We start from the raw sequence: 23,768 nt of genomic DNA, 5'->3' as shown, positions 1-23,768 counted from the left end.
GATATCTGTACGCTGACTGGTGTTTCTCAGTCCCTCTCTCTCAGGGAGTCATCTGTACACTGACTGGTGTCTCTCGGTACCTGTCTCTCAGGGAGATATCTGTATACTGACTGGTGTCCCTCAGTCCCTCTCTCTCAGGGAGATATCTGTCCAATGACTGGTGTCTCTCAGTCCCACTCTCAGGGAGATATCTGTACACTGACTGGTGTCTCTCAGTCGCTCCCTCAGGGAGATATCTGTACACTGACTGGTGTCTCTCAGTCACTCTCTCTCAGGGAGATATCTGTACACTGACTGGTGTCTCTCAGTCCCTCTCTCAGGGAGATATCTATATACTGACTGGTGTCTCTCAGTCCTTCTCATGGAGATATCTGTACACTGACTGGTGTCCTTCAGCCCCTCTCACTCTGGTAGATATCTGAACACTGACTGGTGTCTCTCAGTCCCTCTCTCTCAGGAGATATCTGTATTCTGACTTGTGTCTCTCAGTCCCTCTCTCTCATGTATATATCTGTACACTGACTGGTGACTCTCCGTCCCTCTCTCTCAGTGAGATATCTGTACACTGACTGGTGTCCCTCAGTCCCTCTCTCTCAGGGTGATATCTGTACACTGACTGGTGTCTCCCAGTCACTCTCTTTCACGGCGATATCTGTACACTGACTGATGTCTCTCAGTCCCCCTCTCACTGGGAGATATCTGTACACTGACTGGTGTCTCTCAGTCCCTCTCTCAGGGAGATATCTGTACACTGACTGGTGTCTCTCAGTCCCATTCTCAGGGAAATATCTGTACACTGACTGGTGTCTCTAAGTCCGTCTCTCTCAGGCGGATATCTGTACACTGACTGGTGTCTCTCAGTCCCTCTCGCTCAGGGTGATATTTGTACAATGTCTGGTGTCACTCAATCTCTCTCTCAGACAGATATCTGTACACTGACTGGTGTCTCTCAGTCCCTCTCTCAGGGAGATATCTGTACACTGACTGGTGTCTCTCAGTCCTCTCTCTCGGGGAGATATCTGTACACTGACTGGTGTCTCTCAGTCCCCCTCTTTCAGGGAGATATCTGTACACTGACTGGTGTCTCTCTGTCCCTCTCTCTCAAGGAGATATCTGTACACTGACTGGTGTCTCTAAGTCCGTCTCTCAGGGAGATATCTGTACACTGACTGGTGTCTGTCAGTCCTCTCAGGGAGATATCTGTACACTGACTGGTGTCTCTCAGTCCCTCTCACTCAGGGAGATATCTGTACACTGACTGGTGTCTCTAAGTACGTCTCTCAGGGAGATATCTGTCCACAGACTGGTGTCTCTCAGTCCCTCTCTCAGGGAGATATCTGTAAACTGACTTGTGTCTTTCAGTCCCTCACTCAGGGAGATATCTGTACCCTGACTGGTGTCTCTCATTGACTCTCTCTCAGGGAGATATCTGTACATTAGCTGGTGTCTCTAAGTACATCTCTCAGGGAGATATCTGTCCACAGACTTGTGTCTCTCAGTCCCTCTCTCAGGGAGATATCTGCAAACTGACTTGTGTCTTTCAGTCCCTCTCTCAGGGAGATATCTGTACACTGACTGGTGTCTCTCAGTCCCTCTCTCTCAGGGAGATATCTGTACACTGACTGGTGTCTCTCAGTCCCTCTCTCTCAGGGAGATATCTGTACATTAACTGGTGTCTTTAAGTCCGTCTCTCTCAGGCGATATCTGTACAGTGACTGGTGCCTCTCAGTCCCTCTATCTCAGGGAGATATCTGTACACTGACTGGTGTTGCTCATTCCCTCTCTCTCATGTACATATCTGTACACTGACTGGTGTCTCTCAGTCCCTCTCTCTCAGGGAGTTATCTGTACACTGACTGGTGTCTCTCAGTCCCTCTCTTTCAGGGAGATATCTGTACACTGACTGATGTCTCTCAGTCCCTCTCTCACTGGGAGATATCTGTACACTGACTGGTGTCTCTCAGTCTCTCTCTCTCAGGGAGATATCTGTACACTGACTAGTGTCTCTCAGTCTCTCTCTCTCAGGGAGATATCTGTCCATTGACTGGTGTCTCTCAGTCTCTCTCTCTCTCAGGGAGATATCTGTACACTGACTGGTGTCTCTCAGTCCCTCTCTCTCAGGGAGATATCTGTACACTGACTGGTGTCTCTCAGTCCCTCTCTCTCAGGGAGATATCTATACACTGACTGGTGTCTCTCAGTCCTTCTCATGGAGATATCTGTACACTGACTGGTGTCGCTCAGTCACTCTCTCTCAGGGAGATATCTGTACACTGACTGGTGTCTCTCATTCACTCTCTCTCAGGGAGATATCTGTAAACTGACTGGTGTCTCTCAGTCCCTCTCGCTCAGGGAGATATCTGTACACTGACTGGTGTCTCTCAGTCCCTCTCTCTCAGGGAGATATCTGTACACTGACTGGTGTCCCTCAGTCTCTCTCTCAGGGAGATATCTGTACACTGACTGGTTTCTCTCAGTCCCTCTCTCTCAGGGGGATATCTGTACACTGACTGGTGTCTCTCAGTCCCTCTCTCTCAGGGAGATATCTGTACACTGACTGGTGTCTCTCAGTCCCTCTCTCTCTGTGATATATCTGTACACTGACTGGTGTTGCTCATTCCCTCTCTCTCATGTAGATATCTGTACACTGACTGGTGTCTCTCAGTCCCTCTCTCTCAGGGAGTTATCTGTACACTGACTGGTGTCTCTCAGTCCCTCTCTTTCAGGGAGATATCTGTACACTGACTGGTGTCTCTCAGTCCCTCTCTTTCACGGCGATATCTGTACACTGACTGATGTCTCTCAGTCCCTCTCTCACTGGGAGATATCTGTACACTGACTGGTGTCTCTCAGTCTCTCTCTCTCAGGGAGATATCTGTACACTGACTAGTGTCTCTCAGTCCCTCTCTCTCAGGGAGATAAATGTGCACTGACCGGTGTCTCTCAGTCCCTCTCTCTCAGGGAGATATCTGTCCATTGACTGGTGTCTCTCAGTCTCTCTCTCTCTCAGGGAGATATCTGTACACTGACTGGTGTCTCTCAGTCACTCTCTCTCAGGGAGATATCTGTACACTGACTGGTGTCTCTCAGTCCCTCTCTCTCAGGGAGATATCTATATACTGACTGGTGTCTCTCAGTCCTTCTCATGGAGATATCTGTACACTGACTGGTGTCGCTCAGTCACTCTCTCTCAGGGAGATATCTGTACACTGACTGGTGTCTCTCATTCACTCTCTCTCAGGGAGATATCTGTACACTGACTGGTGTCTCTCAGTCCCTCTCTCTCAGGTTGATATCTGTAAACTGACTGGTGTCTCTCAATCCCTCTCTCTCAGGGAGATATCTGTACACTGACTGGTGTCTCTCAGTCTCTCTCTCTCATGGAGATATCTGTACACTGACTGGTGTCTCTCAGTCCCTCTCTCTCAGGGAGATATCTGTACACTGACTGGTGTCTCTCAGTCCCTCTCTCTCAGGGAGATATCTGTTCACTGACTGGTGTATCTCAGTCCCTCTCGCTCAGGGAGATATCTGTACACTGACTGGTGTATCTCAGTCCCTCTCGCTGAGGGAGATATCTGTACACTGACTGGTGTCTCTCAGTCCCTCTCTCTCAGGGAGATATCTGTACACTGACTGGTGTCTCTCAGTCCCTCTCTCTCAGGGAGATATCTGTACACTGACTGGTGTCTCTCAGTCCCTCTCTCTCTGTGATATATCTGTACACTGACTGGTGTCTCTCAGTCTCTCTCAGGGACATATCTGTACACTGACTGGTGTCTCTCAGTCCCTCTCTCAGGGAGATATCTGTACACTGACTGGTGTCTCTCAGCCCCTCTCTCTCAGGGAGATATCTGTACACTGACTGGTGTCTCTCAGTCCCTCTCTCTCTGTGATATATCTGTACACTGACTGGTGTCTCTCAGTCTCTCTCAGGGAGATATCTGTACACTGACTGGTGTCTCTCAGTCCCTCTCTCTCAGGGAGATATCTGTACACTGACTGGTGTCTCTCAGTCTCTCTCTCAGGGAGATATCTGTACACTGACTGGTGTCTCTCAGTCCCTCTCTCTCAGGGAGATATCTGTACACTGACTGGTGTCTCTCAGTCCCTCTCGCTCAGGGAGATATCTGTACACTGACTGGTGTCTCTCAGTCCCTCTCTCTCAGGGAGATATCTGTACACTGACTGGTGTCCCTCAGTCCCTCTCTCAGGGAGATATCTGTCCACTGACTGGTGTCTCTCAGCCCCTCTCACTCTGGGAGATATCTGTACACTGACTGGTGTCTCTAAGTACGTCTCTCAGGGAGATATCTGTCCACAGACTGGTGTCTCTCAGTCCCTCTCTCAGGGAGATATCTGTAAACTGACTTGTGTCTCTCAGTCCCTCTCTCTCAGGGAGATATCTGTAACCTGACTGGTGACTCTCAGTCCCTCTCTCTCAGGTTGATATCTGTAAACTGACTGGTGTCTCTCAGTCCCTCTCTCTCAGGGAGATATCTGTACATCAACTGGTGTCTCTAAGTCCGTCTCTCTCAGGCCAATATCTGTACACTGACTGGTGTCTCTCAGTCCCTCTCTTTCACGGCGATATCTGTACACTGACTGGTGTCTCTCAGTCCCTCTCTCACTGGGAGATATCTGTACACTGACTGGTGTCTCTCAGTCCCTCTCTCAGGCAGATATCTGTAGACTGACTGGTGTCTCTCAGTCCCACTCTCTCAGGGAGATATCTGCACACTGACTGGCGTCTCTCAGTCTCTCTCAGGGAGATATCTGTACACTGACTGGTGTCTCTCAGTCCCTCTCTCTCAGGGAGATATCTGAACACTGACTGGTGTCTCTCAGTCACTCTCTCTCAGGGAGATATCTGTACACTGACTGGTGTCTCTCAGTCCCTCTCTCTCAGGGTGATATCTGTACGCTGACTGGTGTATCTCAGTCCCTCTCTCTCAGAGAGATATCTGTACACTGACTGGTGTCTCTCAGTCCCTCTCTCTCAGGGAGATATCTGTACACTGACTGGTGTCTCTCAGTCCCTCTCTCTCAGGGAGATATCTGTCCATTGACTGGTGTCTCTCAGTCTCTCTCTCAGGGAGATATCTGTACACTGACTGGTGTCTCTCAGTCTCTCTCTCTCTCAGGGAGATATCTGAACACTGACTGGTGTCTCTCAGTCACTCTCTCTCAGGGAGATATCTGTACACTGACTGGTGTCTCTCAGTCCCTCTCTCAGGGAGATATCTATATACTGACTGGTGTCTCTCAGTCCTTCTCATGGAGATATCTGTACACTGACTGGTGTCCTTCAGCCCCTCTCACTCTGGTAGATATCTGAACACTGACTGGTGTCTCTCAGTCCCTCTCTCTCAGGAGATATCTGTATTCTGACTTGTGTCTCTCAGTCCCTCTCTCTCATGTATATATCTGTACACTGACTGGTGACTCTCCGTCCCTCTCTCTCAGTGAGATATCTGTACACTGACTGGTGTCCCTCAGTCCCTCTCTCTCAGGGTGATATCTGTACACTGACTGGTGTCTCCCAGTCACTCTCTTTCACGGCGATATCTGTACACTGACTGATGTCTCTCAGTCCCCCTCTCACTGGGAGATATCTGTACACTGACTGGTGTCTCTCAGTCCCTCTCTCAGGGAGATATCTGTACACTGACTGGTGTCTCTCAGTCCCATTCTCAGGGAGATATCTGTACACTGACTGGTGTCTCTAAGTCCGTCTCTCTCAGGCGGATATCTGTACACTGACTGGTGTCTCTCAGTCCCTCTCGCTCAGGGTGATATTTGTACACTGTCTGGAGACCCTCAGTCTCTCTCTCAGACAGATATCTGTACACTGACTGGTGTCTCTCAGTCCCTCTCTCAGGGAGATATCTGTACACTGACTGGTGTCTCTCAGTCCCTCTCTCTCGGGGAGATATCTGTACACTGACTGGTGTCTCTCAGTCCCCCTCTTTCAGGGAGATATCTGTACACTGACTGGTGTCTCTCAGTCCCTCTCTCTCAGGGAGATATCTGTACACTGACTGGTGTCTCTAAGTCCGTCTCTCAGGGAGATATCTGTACACTGACTGGTGTCTCACAGTCCTCTCAGGGAGATATCTGTACACTGACTGGTGTCTCTCAGTCCCTCTCACTCAGGGAGATATCTGTACACTGACTGGTGTCTCTAAGTACGTCTCTCAGGGAGATATCTGTCCACAGACTGGTGTCTCTCAGTCCCTCTCTCAGGGAGATATCTGTAAACTGACTTGTGTCTTTCAGTCCCTCACTCAGGGAGATATCTGTACCCTGACTGGTGTCTCTCATTGACTCTCTCTCAGGGAGATATCTGTACATTAGCTGGTGTCTCTAAGTACATCTCTCAGGGAGATATCTGTCCACAGACTTGTGTCTCTCAGTCCCTCTCTCAGGGAGATATCTGCAAACTGACTTGTGTCTTTCAGTCCCTCACTCAGGGAGATATCTGTACACTGATTGGTGTCTCTCAGTCCCTCTCTCTCAGGGAGATATCTGTACACTGACTGGTGTCTCTCAGTCCCTCTCTCTCAGGGAGATATCTGTACATTAACTGGTGTCTCTAAGTCCGTCTCTCTCAGGCCGATATCTGTACAGTGACTGGTGCCTCTCAGTCCCTCTATCTCAGGGAGATATCTGTACACTGACTGGTGTTGCTCATTCCCTCTCTCTCATGTACATATCTGTACACTGACTGGTGTCTCTCAGTCCCTCTCTCTCAGGGAGTTATCTGTACACTGACTGGTGTCTCTCAGTCCCTCTCTTTCAGGGAGATATCTGTACACTGACTGATGTCTCTCAGTCCCTCTCTCACTGGGAGATATCTGTACACTGACTGGTGTCTCTCAGTCTCTCTCTCTCAGGGAGATATCTGTACACTGACTAGTGTCTCTCAGTCTCTCTCTCTCAGGGAGATATCTGTCCATTGACTGGTGTCTCTCAGTCTCTCTCTCTCTCAGGGAGATATCTGTACACTGACTGGTGTCTCTCAGTCCCTCTCTCTCAGGGAGATATCTGTACACTGACTGGTGTCTCTCAGTCCCTCTCTCTCAGGGAGATATCTATATACTGACTGGTGTCTCTCAGTCCTTCTCATGGAGATATCTGTACACTGACTGGTGTCGCTCAGTCACTCTCTCTCAGGGAGATATCTGTACACTGACTGGTGTCTCTCATTCACTCTCTCTCAGGGAGATATCTGTAAACTGACTGGTGTCTCTCAGTCCCTCTCGCTCAGGGAGATATCTGTACACTGACTGGTGTCTCTCAGTCCCTCTCTCTCAGGGAGATATCTGTACACTGACTGGTGTCCCTCAGTCTCTCTCTCAGGGAGATATCTGTACACTGACTGGTTTCTCTCAGTCCCTCTCTCTCAGGGGGATATCTGTACACTGACTGGTGTCTCTCAGTCCCTCTCTCTCAGGGAGATATCTGTACACTGACTGGTGTCTCTCAGTCCCTCTCTCTCTGTGATATATCTGTACACTGACTGGTGTTGCTCATTCCCTCTCTCTCATGTAGATATCTGTACACTGACTGGTGTCTCTCAGTCTCTCTCTCTCAGGGAGATATCTGTACACTGACTAGTGTCTCTCAGTCCCTCTCTCTCAGGGAGATAAATGTGCACTGACCGGTGTCTCTCAGTCCCTCTCTCTCAGGGAGATATCTGTCCATTGACTGGTGTCTCTCAGTCTCTCTCTCTCTCAGGGAGATATCTGTACACTGACTGGTGTCTCTCAGTCACTCTCTCTCAGGGAGATATCTGTACACTGACTGGTGTCTCTCAGTCCCTCTCTCTCAGGGAGATATCTATATACTGACTGGTGTCTCTCAGTCCTTCTCATGGAGATATCTGTACACTGACTGGTGTCGCTCAGTCACTCTCTCTCAGGGAGATATCTGTACACTGACTGGTGTCTCTCATTCACTCTCTCTCAGGGAGATATCTGTACACTGACTGGTGTCTCTCAGTCCCTCTCTCTCAGGTTGATATCTGTAAACTGACTGGTGTCTCTCAATCCCTCTCTCTCAGGGAGATATCTGTACACTGACTGGTGTCTCTCAGTCCCTCTCTCTCATGGAGATATCTGTACACTGACTGGTGTCTCTCAGTCCCTCTCTCTCAGGGAGATATCTGTACACTGACTGGTGTCTCTCAGTCCCTCTCTCTCAGGGAGATATCTGTTCACTGACTGGTGTATCTCAGTCCCTCTCGCTCAGGGAGATATCTGTACACTGACTGGTGTATCTCAGTCCCTCTCTCTGAGGGAGATATCTGTACACTGACTGGTGTCTCTCAGTCCCTCTCTCTCAGGGAGATATCTGTACACTGACTGGTGTCTCTCAGTCCCTCTCTCTCAGGGAGATATCTGTACACTGACTGGTGTCTCTCAGTCCCTCTCTCTCTGTGATATATCTGTACACTGACTGGTGTCTCTCAGTCTCTCTCAGGGACATATCTGTACACTGACTGGTGTCTCTCAGTCCCTCTCTCAGGGAGATATCTGTACACTGACTGGTGTCTCTCAGCCCCTCTCTCTCAGGGAGATATCTGTACACTGACTGGTGTCTCTCAGTCCCTCTCTCTCTGTGATATATCTGTACACTGACTGGTGTCTCTCAGTCTCTCTCAGGGAGATATCTGTACACTGACTGGTGTCTCTCAGTCCCTCTCTCTCAGGGAGATTTCTGTACACTGACTGGTGTCTCTCAGTCTCTCTCTCAGGGAGATATCTGTACACTGACTGGTGTCTCTCAGTCCCTCTCCCTCAGGGAGATATCTGTACACTGACTGGTGTCTCTCAGTCTCTCTCTCAGGGAGATATCTGTACACTGACTGGTGTCCCTCAATCCTTCTCTCTCAGGGAGATATCTGTACACTGACTGGTGTCTCTCAGTCTCTCTCTCAGGGAGATATCTGTACACTGACTGGTGTCTCTCAGTTCCTCTCTCAGGGAGATATCTGTACACTGACTGGTGTCTCTCAGTCTCTCTCTCAGGGAGATATCTGTACACTGACTGGTGTCTCTCAGTCCCTCTCTCTCAGGGAGATATCTGTACACTGACTGGTGTCCCTCAGTCCCTCTCTCTCAGGGAGATATCTGTACACTGACTGGTGTCTCTCAGTCCCTCTCGCTCAGGGAGATATCTGTACACTGACTGGTGTCTCTCAGTCTCTCTCTCAGGGAGATATCTGTACGCTGACTGGTGTCTCTCAGTCCCTCTCTCTCTGGGAGGTATCTGTACACTGACTGGTGTCTCCCTGTCCCTCTCTCTCAGGGAGATATCTGTACACTGACTGGTGTCTCTCAGTCTCTCTCTCAGGGAGATATCTGTACGCTGACTGGTGTCTCTCAGTCCCTTTCTCTCAGGGAGATATCTGTACACTGACTGGTGTCTCTCAGTCCCTCTCTCTGTCAGGGAGATATCTGTACACTGACTTGTGTCTCTCAGTCCCTCTCTCTCAGGGAGATATCTGTACACAGACTGGTGTCTCTCAGTCCCTCTCTCTCAGGGAGATATCTGTACACTGACTGGTGTCTCTCAGTCCCTCTCTCTCAGGGAGATATCTGTACACTGACTGGTGTCTCATTCACTCTCTCTCAGGGAGATATCTGTACACTGACTGGTGTCTCTCAGTCCCTCACTCTCATGGAGAAATCAGTACACAGATTGAGGGGGTGTGGCCCCCTGAACCTACCCTCCTGGCCCGACATGTCCAGATGACCGACTAAGTCACAGCCAAACACCCGTTCCTTGGTGTTCCCCTTCTTTTTTCCTTTCTGTCGTTTCATGATGTTGACGTGGTCCAGGAGGTCATCCAATCAGTTCTTGACTTGCAGTCCCGCTCTGTGTCGTCCTGTCATCCAGCCGGTGGCTGTGGGGCCTGTGGCCTACATTGGTTAGTGCCCATTGGGCCACATTTGGCAAGGAGTTTGCGTTAGGCCACTGTTATCCCGCCCAACGAGCCTCTCCCAGAAATGCTGGCTTGCGTTACCTTCACTGTCTCTCTCTCTCTCTCTCTCCCCACTCGCTTTTCCTCGTCCCTTTCACACCCTCATTTCCTCTTCGCTGTCACAGCGTCTTCCTGGCTCGTCCTCTTCCAGTGTTAATCGCCCTCCGCTTTTTGTAGTATTTTTGCAAGGAGAACCGGTGGGGGTGGTCGGGGGGGAGGGGGCCCGAGATAGGTGACGCGCTGGCTGAGATGAGGGAGGACTAGGCCGAGGATTCAGGTACCGGCTACCTTTTCAGAATTTCAATTTCCGCCCTGACAGGAAGTGAGACAGAGAGGGAGGGAGGGGAAAGAGAATGACAGAAGAGTGAGAGAGAGAGAGACGCCAATGAACGGTCTCTTGATGGGCCTGCAGTGCAGCGGGGCAGTGAAATGCTTCAGTGTCATCCGTTTGCAAAACCCCCTCCGCTCACGAAGCCTCTCCACCCCGCCCCACCGGCAGGAAGCGGCCCGAGAACTCGAGAAAACCACTTCCTGTTTCAAGACCTTCGGCAGAGCGACAGGGAGAAAGAAAGAGAGCGAGAGCGAAAGAGTGAGAAATACAGACAGCGAGAGCGAAAGAGTGACAGAGATGGGGAGAGAGAGAGAGAGAGGTAAAGCGTCAGAGAGAGAGAAAGAGAGGGTGCAGTGGAGACAGAGTCAACAGGACAGAGAGAGAGATGGAGAATGAGACAGAAAGACAGCGAGAGTGAACGACAGAAAGGGAGACAGCGAGGGATCGAGACAGTGAGAGGGAAAGAGAGAGAGAGAGAACGAGAAAGGCAGAGACACGGCGAGAGAGTGAGACTGAGAGGCAGAGACAAAAGAGACTCGAAGAGAGGGATAGAGAGAGACGGAGTGAAATGCAGATGGAGAGCAAGAGAGACAGACATGGAGGCAAAGAGAGAGAGGGAGACAGACAAAGACATGGACTAGGGGAGAGACAAGGAGAGAGAGAGGAAGAGAGAGAGAGATTGGGTTTGGTGGATTGGCCGTGATAAATTGCCCTTCGTAACCAAAAAGGTTCGGAGGGGTTATTGGGTTACGGGAATAGGGTGGCAGTGAGGGCTTAAGTGGGCCGGTGCAGACTCGATGGACCAAATGGCCTCGTTCTATGAGATTCCTTGGCCTCTCCATCGTGTGTTTCTTGGCGGTGCGAGGTGACCTGCCATTGGTCAGTGGTAGGATTATCTGGTCCCACAGCTGTCAATGGGATTTGCCATTGGATCCACCCACCTTGCCAGGGTATCCATGAAGGGTTCGTCATCACCGGAATTGGAAGATTCCGTCCAGTGAGAGAGAAACATGGCCATGGAGACAGAGAGCTAGACACACACACACACACACATACAGGGAGACAGCAAAAGGGGGAGATCGAGAGTGTTTTGTTATGCTCTTGACGTAGCATAAGCTGCTTCCTTGATGTGCACTCTGACAAAGGAAGGTTCAGACGTGGAGATAGCTTTAACACTGGCAGCACGGTAGCATTGTAGATAGCACAATGGCTTCACAGCTCCAGGGTCCCAGGTTCGATTCCGGATTGGGTCACTGTCTGTGCGGAGTCTGCACATCCTCCCCGTGTGTGCGTGGGTTTCCTCCGGGTGCTCCCGTTTCCTCCCACAGTCCAAAGATGTGCAGGTTAGGTGGATTGGCCATGATAAATTGCCCTTAGTGTCCAAAATTGCCCTTAGTGTTGGGTGGGGTTACTGGGTTGTGGGGATAGGATGGAGGTGTTGACCTTGGATAAGGTGCTCTTTCCAAGAGCTGGTGCAGACTCAATGGGCTGAATGGCCTCCTTCAGCACTGTAAATTCTATGATCTATGATTTATTAAACTGTTATCGATTCTCCTACTTGGATTCGACTCTCCTGTTAATCCTGCTATAGCTACTCAGACTGACGAACCAGTCTGCTACAATCCACGTGGTCGGTGTGATGTGTTGAATCAACCCTGTGCCTGTACTCACTGAGTGTCTCCACTGGAAAGAGGAAGATCATGTGTGCTGTGTCCTTTTATATGGGTTTGGTGTAATGCCCTCCTGTGGTAGTGTCACCTCTGTGTGTATCGTGAATGCCCATTGGTCGTGTCCTATCTTACTGGCCTATTGGTTGAGTGTCTGTGTGTCATGTCTCTGGTGCTCCCTCTCGTGTCTAGCTAGTCTACGTGTATTTACATTAACCCCTTGTGTATCTACAGTGATGCTCATCACCACAGAGAGGAGTTTAGAGAGAGAGAGGAAAACAGTCATTCTCGAGACTGTATGAGACTCAATCCCATACCCACCAGCCGGAAAGGTTTTGGACACAGAAACGAAGGCCAAGAGTTTTAAACCAAAAAATGAGTTGTAATTTTACAGAATATTTATACAGTTATGTACAAATTTACAACTTTTTACAGATCCTAACAGCTGAACTCAGACACGGAATCTTTACAGAGCCAAAATCTTTCGAGCCAGCTCAGACCAAAATGTCAAACATAAGCCAGAGGATAATGAACACTCTCTATTTAAATAGCGCTGTCAGTGAATACAAACATCCCAAACTGCTTCACAGGCTCACTATCAAACACGGTTCGACACTGAGCCACATGAGGAGATGGCAGGGACAGGTCAACCAAAGGTCGATCAAGGAGGGGGGATTTAAGCAGCGAGAGGGGGAGAGAGAGAGAGAGAAAGCAAGCGGGGGCAGAAGTCTGGATGGGGATTGCAGAGCCGAGAGACCCCAGGCAGCTGGAGGCACGGTCGCCAAGGGTGGAGCGATGGGAATGGGGATGTTCAAGAGGCCGGAATTGGAGGATTGTGGGAATGGAGGGTTGTAGGGGACTGGAGGAGGTTACAGAGATAGGGAGGGTTGTAGGGGCTGGAGGAGGTTACAGAGATAGGGAGCGATTGTAGGGGCTGGAGGAGGTTACAGAGATAGGGAGGGTTGTAGGGGACTGGAGGAGGTTACAGAGATAGGGAGGGTTGTAGGGGCTGGAGGAGGTTACAGAGATAGGGAGGGTTGTAGGGGCTGGAGGAGGTTACAGAGATAGGGAGGGTTGTAGGGGACTGGAGGAAGTTACAGAGATAGGGAGGGTTGTAGGGACTGGAGGCGGTTACAGAGATAGGGAGGGTTGTAGGGGCTGGAGGAGGTTACAGAGATAGGGAGGGTCACAGGGGCTGGAGGAGGTTACAGAGATAGGGAGGGTTGGAGGGGCTGGAGGAGGTTACAGAGATAGGGAGGGTTGTAGGGGCTGGAGGAGGTTACAGAGATAGGGAGGGTTGTAGGGGCTGGAGGAGGCTACAGGGATAGGGAAGGTTGTAGGGGCTGGAGGAGGTTACAGAGATAGGGATGGTTGTAGGGACAGGAGGAGGTTACAGAGATAGGGAGGCTTGTAGTGGCTGGAGGAGGTTACAGAGATAGGGAGGGTTGTAGGGGTTTGAGGAGGTTACAGAGATAGGGAGGGTTGTAGGGACAGGAGGAGGTTACAGAGATAGGGAGGCTTGTAGGGGCTGGAGGATAGGGAGGGAAGGGGGCCATTGTGGTGATCTCCTACAAGAGATAATCTAACCATCGCCCCTTGACATCCGCTCTATCTCCTATAATGAATATCCTGGGGGCTACATGAACTGGACTAAACATATAAATACTGTGGCTACCAGGGCAGGTCAGATGCTGAGAATCCTGTGGCGAGTAACTCACCTCCTGACCTCCTAAAACTGTCCACCATCTGCAAGGCCCAAGTCAGGAGTGTGATGGAATACTCTCCACTTGCCTGGATGAGTGCAGCTCCAACAACACTCAAGAAACTCGACACCATCCAGGACAAAGCAGCCCCGCTTGATTGTTCCCCCTTTCCACAATCATTCAAACCCTCCACCATCGACGCACAGTGGCAGCCGTGTGTACCGTCTACAAGATGCACTGCAGGAACTCACTGAGGTTCCTCAGGCAACACCTTCGAAACCCACGACCACTACCATCTAGGACAAGAGCAGCAGATACCTGGGAACCCCACCACCTGGAGCTTCCCCTCCAACTCACTCACCATCCCGACTTGGAAATGTATCGGCCGTTCCTTCACTGTCGCTGGGTCAACGTCCTGGAACTCCCACACTAACAGCACAGTGGGTGTACCTACACCTCAGGGACTACAGCAGCTCAAGATGGAGGCTCAGCACCACCTTCTCAAGGGGCAGTCAGGGTTGGGCAACAATAGCTGGCCGAGCCAGCGACGCCCCCTTGAAAGACTAACTTTGAGAAAGGTCGGCAGGGAGCAGGCGTTTAGCACTGAGGGAGTCAGTGGGTTGAGGGTGGGGAGATTGGAGCGGGGATCGAAACCGGCGACTTCAGTCTTCCCAATATTGACTTGGAGGGAATTTCCGCTCATCCCGGACTGGAAGTCAAATAAGCAGTCTGATGGGTTAGTAACTGCGGGAGGTGTCTGAAGGGGGGGGGTGGTGAGGGAGAGGTGGGTGTCGCTGCCGCACAGGCAGAAAGGAAGGCAGGGCCTTCGGATGTTGCCGCCGGGGGGCAGCTCGCGGATGAGAAAGAGGAGGAAGGTGGAGAAAAGTGATTGACTCCCTGCAGATACTGTGCGGTTTGGGCGTGTCTAAGTGTCACCTCCTGTCCGCCCACACAACACACAGTGGATATAAAAAAAAACATGTTTCCCTCCTGTCTGGGACAACAGACAATTCAGACGCAGTGCTCTCTCCTGGCAATGTAGATTCCGTTGCCCGTCGGTTTGGCACGCAGTGTTCCGTTATGCGGATAGAAGTGGCCCATGGCAGCGTGGATGGACTGCACCCTCTCGATAACCTCCTCCTCATCGTCCGTCTGTGACTCTGGCACCGAGGGTGAGGGAGTCAGGTTCTGGCTTGGCAGAACCTCGACCTGTCAGAGAGGGGGAGAGACGGAGGGAAGGGGAGATAGAGAGGGAGACACACAGAGAGGTAGTGAGAGAGAGAGACGGAGGGAAGGGGAGATAGAGAGGGAGACACACAGAGAGGTAGTGAGAGAGAGAGAGAGAGAGACGGAGGGAGGAGGGGATAGAGAGGGAGACACACAGAGAGGTAGCAAGAGAGAGAGAGAGAGACGGAGGGAGGGGGAGATAGAGAGGGAGAGGTAGCAAGAGAGAGACAGAGAGAGAGAGACGGAGGGAGGGGGAGATAGAGAGGGAGAGGTAGCGAGAGAGAGACAGAGAGAGAGAGACGGAGGGAGGGGGAGATAGAGAGGGAGAGACACAGGGAGGTAGCAAGAGAGAGAGAGAGAGAGACGGAGGGAGGGGGAGATAGAGAGGGAGAGACACAGGGAGGTAGCAAGAGAGAGACAGAGAGGGGGAGAGACGGAGGGAAGGGGAGATAGAGAGGGAGACACACAGAGAGGTAGCAAGAGAGAGACAGAGAGAGAGAGACGGAGGGAGGGGGAGATAGAGAGGGAGAGGTAGTGAGAGAGAGACAGAGAGAGAGAGACGGAGAGAGGGGGAGATAGAGAGGGAGAGACACAGGGAGGTAGCAAGAGAGAGAAAGAGAGAGAGAGACGGAGGGAGGGGGAGATAGAGAGGGAGAGACACAGGGAGGTAGCAAGAGAGAGCCAGAGAGAGAGAGACGGAGGGAGGAGGAGATAGAGAGGGAGAGACACAGGGAGGTAGCAAGAGAGAGAGAGAGAGAGACGGAGGGATGGGGAGATAGAGAGGGAGAAACACAGGAAGATAGCGGGAGAGAGAGAGAGAGATAAGGATAGACAAAGAGAGAGAGAGAGAGATTCAGAGAAAGAGGCACAACAGACAGAGACAGTGAGGCAGAGAGAAAGAGGGACACGGGGTCAGAGAGAGAGATGGAGAGAGAGAGAGTCAGAGACAGAGGAACAGAGACACAAATAAAGCAACATTACAGAAAGGCAGTGAGAGTAAAAAAAGAGAGCGAGAGAGAGAAAGGGAGACAGAGCCGGAGAGATAAAGCGAGTTACAGAATGTACAAGATAGGGAGAGACACACACACACAGAGGGAGAGCGAGAGACACAGAGGGACAGAGAGGAGAAGGAAAGACAGAGAAAAAGAGAGTGAGAGACGGAGTGAAAGAGAGAATAGAGAGGCATACAGATAGAGGGAAAGAGCAGGGGAAAGACACGGAGAGAAAGAACAAAACACGGGTTAGAATCCTGAGATATATTTTGAGAAAATTAGTACCTAACGAGAGGGAGCTTTACTCTGTATCTAACCCCGTGCTGTACCTGTCCTGGGAGTGTTTGATGGGGACAGTGTAGAGGGAGATTTACACTGTATCTAACCCCGTGCTGTACCTGTCCTGGGAGTGTTTGATGGGGACAGTGTAGAGGGAGCTTTACTCTGTATCTAACCCCGTGCTGTACCTGTCCTGGGAGTGTTTGATGGCGACAGTGTAGAGGGAGCTTTACTCTGTATCTAACCCCGTGCTGTACCTGTCCTGGGAGTGTTTGATGGGGACTGTGTAGAGGGAGCTTTACTCTGTATCTAACCCCGTGCTGTACCTGTCCTGGGACTGTTTGATGGAAACTGTGTAGAGGGAGCTTTACTCTGTATCTAACCCCGTGCTGTACCTGTCCTGGGAGTGTTTGATGGGGACAGTGTAGAGGGAGCTTTACTCTGTATCTAACCCCGTGCTATACCTGTCCTGTGAGTGTTTGATGGGGACAGTGTAGAGGGAGCTTTACTCTGTATCTAACCCCGTGCTGTACCTGTCCTGGGAGTGTTTGATGGGGACAGTGTAGAGGGAGCTTTACTCGGTATCTAACCCCGTGCTGTACCTGTCCTGGGAGTGTTTGATGGGGACAGTGTAGAGGGAGCTTTACTCTGTATCTAACCCCGTGCTGTACCTGTCCTGGGAGTGTTTGATGGGGACAGTGTAGAGGGAGCTTTACTCTGTATCTAACCCCGTGCTATACCTGTCCTGTGAGTGTTTGATGGGGACAGTGTAGAGGGAGCTTTACTCTGTATCTAACCCCGTGCTGTACCTGTCCTGGGAGTGTTTGATGGGGACAGTGTAGAGGGAGCTTTACTCTGTATCTATCTCCGTGCTGTACCTGTCCTGGGAGTGTTTGATGGCGACAGTGTAGAGGGAGATTTACTCTGTATGTAACCCATGTTGCAGTATTTTTTCACGGTGTATGTTCTTACTTGATCTGGGGTCCCCGTCATGTCCCTCGTGCTGTTCCTGTGGTTGCCGAGTGGGATGGGTGGTGGATAAGTCCTTTGGGCAGAGCCCACCATCCTCTCTCGCCAGCTGTATCGCAGGTTGTTATTCAGGCTGTAGCGGAATTGCCCCAGCTGGTATGTTGCCGTCAGGGGGTTGTCACTTGTAGTTGACCTCAGGCTGTATCGATGGCTGCCAAAGGCTGCTGGCGGGAGCATTAACTCTTCGCTGGCGTTCTGCAGGTCTCGGGAACTGTTCCTCAACTGCTGCTGTTGATGCTGCTGCATTCTCATCGCTGCTGCCTCCTGTAATATCGGCTCCTGCTCCAGCTGCCGATCCAAAGATGGAACAACGTCAACACCAAGGCCCAGGCTTTGGGCCTATTCTCAGTGAGCTGAATCAAAACCTTCCCTTCAGCCACAATGCCATTATACCCCCCTCCCCATGCAACCCCATTGCCCCCCTCCCCCACCCCTCAACGTCTCCCACCCCTACCCCCATTCCCAACCCCCAACCCCCTCTCCATACCCCCAAACCCCTCTTCCACCCCCTCACCCCTCCCCCACCCTGCTACCACTCTCCCAATACCCCATTCCCAACCCCCTAACCCCTCCCCACACCCCCTAACCCCTCCTCCAACCCTTACCCCTCCCCCACTCCCCTTCCTCCACACCTCTATCCCATCCTCACCACTCCCCTCCCCCTCTCACCCCTCCCCTACCCCCTCACCCCCTACCTCCCCTCCTCCCTCACCCCTCTCCCAATAACCCCATTCCCAACCCCCTACCCCCTCCCCATACCCCCCAACCCCTCCTCCGCCCCCTCACCCCTCCTGCACCCCCCTTTCCCCACACTCCTACCCCTCCTCCACCACTCCCCAACCCTCTCACCCCTCCTCCACCCCCCTACACCCTTCTCCGCTACCTCCTCACCCCCTATGTCCCCTCCTCCCCCTCTCACCTACCCCTCTCCCACCTTCCCCTCCTCCTCCCCACACCCCTACCCCTCCACCACCAACCTCCTCTCCCCGCCCATTCCCCAACCCCCCCTTTCCCCTCCCCCCCAATTCCCCGCCCTCCCCATCCCCATTCCCCGCCCTCCCCCTCCCCATTCCCCGCCCCATCCCTCCTTTTCATTCCTTTGGGTCTGAAGGCCGACAGGCCGCTCTTTAACTTACGACATTCTCCCGACTTCCACCTCCATCTTGAAGCCTGGCATCCACTGAGGCCGACATGGAGTTGCAGCGTCGGATTGAGGGCTGGCGTGACATGGTGGAAATCTCCTCCCTGAAGAGAGAACCCAGCGGCTGGATCACTGCATGGCTGAGTGCCGACTGATCACCTCCCCTCCCACAGCCAATTTCACCCCTGCCTGTCCCTAACCCTAACGCCATTCAAATATGTCAACTCAAATACAAACAGTCCCCACTCCATTCAAACATTCCCCGCTCCATTCAAACATTCCCCGCTCCATTCAAACATTCCCCGCTCCATTCAAACATTCCCCAGCTCCATTCAAACATTCCCCACTCCATTCAAACATTCCCCGCTCCATTCAAACATTCCCCACTCCATTCAAACATTCCCCGCTCCATTCAAACATTCCCCAGCTCCATTCAAACATTCCCCACTCCATTCAAACATTCCCCGCTCCATTCAAACATTCCCCGCTCCATTCAAACATTCCCCACTCCATTCAAACATTCCCCGCTCCATTCAAACATTCCCCAGCTCCATTCAAACATTCCCCACTCCATTCAAACATTCCCCGCTCCATTCAAACATTCCCCACTCCATTCAAACATTCCCCGCTCCATTCAAACATTCCCCGCTCCATTCAAACATTCCCCAGCTCCATTCAAACATTCCCCACTCCATTCAAACATTCCCCGCTCCATTCAAACATTCCCCAGCTCCATTCAAACATTCCCCAGCTCCATTCAAACATTCCCCACTCCAACATTCCCCACTCCATTCAAACATTCCCCAGCTCCATTCAAACATTCCCCACTCCATTCAAACATTCCCCACTCCAACATTGCCCGCTCCATTCAAACATTCCCCACTCCATTCAAACATTCCCCGCTCCATTCAAACATTCCCCACTCCATTCAAACAATTCCCACTCCATTCAAACATTCCCCCACTCCATTCAAACATTCCCCAGCTCCATTCAAACATTCCCCGCTCCATTCAAACATTCCATACTCCATTCAAACATTCCCCACTCCATTCAAACATTCCCCACTCCATTCAAACAATTCCCACTCCATTCAAACATTCCCCCACTCCATTCAAACATCCCCCACTCCATTCAAACATTCCCCAGCTCCAACATTCCCCACTCCATTCAAACATTCCCCAGCTCCATTCAAACATTCCCCACTCCATTCAAACATTCCCCAGCTCCATTCAAACATTCCCCACTCCATTCAAACATTCCCCACTCCAACATTCCCCACTCCATTCAAACATTCCCCCACTCCATTCAAACATTCCCCACTCCATTCAAACATTCCCCCATCACATTCAAATATTCCCCCACTCCATTCAAACATCCCTACTCCATTCAAACATTCCCCACTCCATTCAAACATTCCCCACTTCATTCAAACATTCCCCTCACTCCATTCAAACATTCCCAACTCCATTCAAACATTCCCCAGCTCCATTCAAACATTCCCCACTCCATTCAAACATTCCCAACTCCATTCAAACATTCCCCAGCTCCATTCAAACATTCCCCACTCCATTCAAACATTCCCCCACTCCATTCAAACATTCCCCACTCCAACATTCCCCACTCCATTCAAACATTCCCCACTCCATTCAAACATTTCCCCACTCCATTCAAACATTCCCCACTCCATTCAAACATTCCATACTCCATTCAAACATTCCCCACTCCAACATTCCCCCACTCCATTCAAACATTCCCACTCCAACAATCCCCACTCCATTCAAACATTCCCCCACTCCATTCAAACATTCCCCACTCAATTCAAACATTCCCCACTCAATTCAAACATTCCCTACTCCATTCAAACATTCCCCACTCCATTCAAACATTCCATACTGCATTCAAACATTCCCCACTCCAACATTCCCCACTCCATTCAAACATTCCCCACTCCATTCAAACATTCCCCCACTCCATTCAAACATTCCCCACTCCATTTAAACTTTCCCCCACTCCATTCAAACATTCCCCCCTCCATTCTAACATTGCCCCACTCCATTCAAACATTCCCCCCTCCATTCTAACATTCCCCACTCCGTTCAAATACAAACATTCCCCCACTCCATTCAAACATGCCCCACTCCATTCCAACATTCCCCCACTCCATTCAAACATTCCCCACTCCATTCAAACATTCCCCACTCCAATCAAACATTCCCCCACTCCATTCAAACGTTCCCTACTCCATTCAAACATTCCCCCTCTCCATTCAAACATTCCCCACTCCAATCAAACATTCCCCCACTCCATTCAAACATTCCCCACTCCATTCAAACATTCCCCACTTCAATCAAACATTCCCCACTCCATTCAAACATTCCCCACTCCATTCAAACATTCCCCCGCTCCATTCAAACATTCCCCGCTCCATTCAAACAATCCCCATTCCATTCAAACATTCCCCACTCCATTCAAACATTCCCCACTCCATTCAAATACAAACATTCCCCACTCCATTCAAACATTCCCAACTCCATTCAGATACAAACATTCCCCACTCCATTCAAACATTCCCCACTCCATTCAAACACAAACATTCCCCCTCTCCATTCAAACATTCCCCACTCCATTCAAACATTCCCCACTCCATTCAAACATTCCCTCACTCCATTCAAACATTCCCCCACTCCATTGAAACTTTCCCCACTCCATTTAAAGACAAACATTCCCCCACTCCATTCAAAGACAAACATTCCCCACTCCATTCAAACATTTCCCGCTCCATTGAAACATTCCCACACTCAATTGAAACATTCCCCGCCCCATTCAAATATTCCCCACTCCATTCAAACATTCCCCACTCCATTCAAACATTCCCCACTCCATTCAAACATTCCCACACTCCATTCAAACATTCCCACACTCCATTCAAGTACAAACGTTTCCTCATTCAATTCCAATGTACACATCAGTCCACTCAGTTCTCCAACAGAAAACACTCAATTCTTCTGGAAACATTCTCCCATTCTACTCAAAAGAAAACTCTTTGTACAATGTTACAGAAGAACTCCATTCATCCCTTAATGCTGCTGCGGACTCTATGCAAGGTTTACCCAATTAATTGTGCTCAGCCCGCTCTTTCAGCAAAGTTTCAGTCTTCAATTATTGGCCTATCGCCCATTTGAAAGACACAAGTGACTCCTCTATCCTTTCCGACAGCCGATCCCAATCACAACCATTCCTGATGTTCTGGCTTTTCATAAATTCTGAGTACCCAATTTTCTTTTCCCAATGAAGGGGCAATTTAGTGTGACCAATCCACCCACATTCTCCAAGTTGTGGGGGTGAGACCCACGCAGACACGAGGAGAGTGTGCAAACTCCACGCGGAGAGTGAACCGGAGTCGGCATCAAAACCCGGGTCCTCGTCGCCGTCAGGCAGCGGTGCTAACCACTGCGTCACCGTTCCGTCCCTGGCAACATTTCATTGTGTTCAATGGGGGCAGCAGGGTAGCATGGTGGATAGCATAAATGCTTCACAGCTCCAGGGTCCCAGGTTCGATTCCCGGCTGGGTCACTGTCTGTGTGGAGTCTGCACGTCCTCCCCCTGTGTGGGTGGGTTTCCTCCAGGTGCTCCGGTTTCCTCCCACAGTGCAAAGATGTGCGGGTTAGGTGGATTGGCCATGCTAAATTGCCCGTAGTGTCCTAATGAAAGTAAGGTTAAGGGGGGGGTTGTTGGGTTACGGGTATAGGGTGGATATGTGGGTTTGAGTAGGGTGATCATGGCTCGGCACAACATTGAGGGCCGAAGGGCCTGTTCTGTGCTGTACTGTTCTATGTTCTATGTTCTATGTTCTATAACTTCCACCACACTGGCCCTCTGCCCACATTCAATCCGGACTTCTCTCGTTCAATTAGGAATGCTCCCTGCCTCATGAAACTGTCGGGGTCAGAAGATGGTGTGTGTGCGTTGGGGTGGGGCTGGGGTGGGGAAGAGGTGGCGGGGCAAGGATGGAACCCAATGTTTCCGAAAGTGAGCAAACCCCATCTAATTTACTTGTATTGTGCACAATCCCAATAGACCCGCGTTGTCTCTCTGAAAGCAGGACAATAGGTGGGTGCTTACAATTTGAACACCATCTCCTGAGTTTTCTTCTTATGGTAATGGTTCACAGCAACGACAGCTACCACCAGAGTGACGAGCAGCAAGACACCCACTGCAGCAATGGCTATAAATGCCATGGACAGCATGTTCACACTGCTCTCTTTGGAATCTGGAGAAGAAAGAGAAAGAGAGAGATTAACATACAGATGGACCACAAGGTTAGACACGGAGTTAAGCCCCCCTGTACAATCCCCATCAAACACTCCCAGGACAGGTACAGCACAGGGTTAGATACAGTGTAAAGCTCCCTCTACACTGTCCCCATCAAACACTCCCAGGACAGGTACAGCACGGGGTTAGATACAGAGTAAAGCTCCTTCTACACCGTCCCCATCAAACACTCCCAGAACAGGTACAGCACGGAGTTAGATACAGAGTAAAGCTCCCTCTACACTGTCCACATCAAACACTCCCAGGACAGGTACAGCACGGGGTTAGAGCCAGAGTAAAGCTCCTTCTACACCGTCCCCATCAAACACTCCCAGAACAGGTACAGCACGGGGTTAGATACAGAGTAAAGCTCCCTCTACACTGTACCCATCAAACACTCCCAGGACAGGTACAGGACGGGGTTAGATACAGAGTAAAGCTCCCTCTACATTGTCCCCATCAAACACTCCCAGGACAGGAACAGCAACAATTTTCCGAGGGATTGATTATCGGTGTCTGAAGGAATTGGAGGGCTCAAAGTAAGAAACTCACCGGTTATTTTAATACTGACTTGCGCAGTTCTGCTTCCAATTTTATTGGTTGCTTCACAGACATAGGTTCCAGCATCGTTGATGGAAAGTGGGCTATGAAACATCAATTTGTTTCCCTGTGGTACGCTGTTGTTAGGCAAGGAGCCTTCCATTCTAAAGGTAATTACCAAGAGAGCAGTGATGTGAGTCCAACTTTCCAAGCATAAACCCCTTCGCATTCACTCCCATTGTACACAATCCCAATGGACCCAAACCCCTTTCCCATTCACTCCCACTGTACACAATCCCTGGACTCAAACCCCTTCCCATTCACTCCCACTGAACACAATCCCAATGGACCCAAACCCCTTCCCATTCACTCCCACTGTACACAATCCCAATGGACCCAAACCCCTTCCCATTCACTCCCACTGTACACAATCCCAATGGACCCAAACCCCTTCCCATTCACTCCCACTGTACACAATCCCAATGGATCCAAACCCCTACCCATTCACTCGCACTGTACACAATCCCAATGGACCCAAACCCCTTCCCATTCACTCCCAC

At 50.7% G+C, this 23,768-nt stretch overlaps 1 protein-coding gene across 1 annotated transcript in view; it reads right to left on the bottom strand.

Annotated features, from left to right (window-relative positions):
- Positions 1-14,151: 14,151 nt before the first annotated feature.
- LOC119967790 (nectin-4-like) overlaps positions 14,152-23,768 on the bottom strand; it is an 84,032-nt gene continuing 74,415 nt past the window's right edge. The window contains exons 5-9 of the mRNA XM_038800789.1: positions 23,221-23,372; positions 22,480-22,627; positions 18,353-18,461; positions 17,160-17,504; positions 14,152-14,898 (exon numbers count right to left, since the gene is read on the bottom strand). Coding sequence (XP_038656717.1) covers positions 14,701-14,898; positions 17,160-17,504; positions 18,353-18,461; positions 22,480-22,627; positions 23,221-23,372 — 952 coding nt within the window. The 3' untranslated portion in view covers positions 14,152-14,700. The remainder of the gene's footprint in view (positions 14,899-17,159; positions 17,505-18,352; positions 18,462-22,479; positions 22,628-23,220; positions 23,373-23,768) is intronic.

Source organism: Scyliorhinus canicula, chromosome 6 (assembly GCF_902713615.1).
Source record: "Scyliorhinus canicula chromosome 6, sScyCan1.1, whole genome shotgun sequence".
Lineage (NCBI taxonomy): Eukaryota > Metazoa > Chordata > Chondrichthyes > Carcharhiniformes > Scyliorhinidae > Scyliorhinus > Scyliorhinus canicula.
The sequence above is the reverse complement of the archived record's forward strand: the minus strand, read 5'-3'. Positions and strand labels throughout refer to the sequence as shown.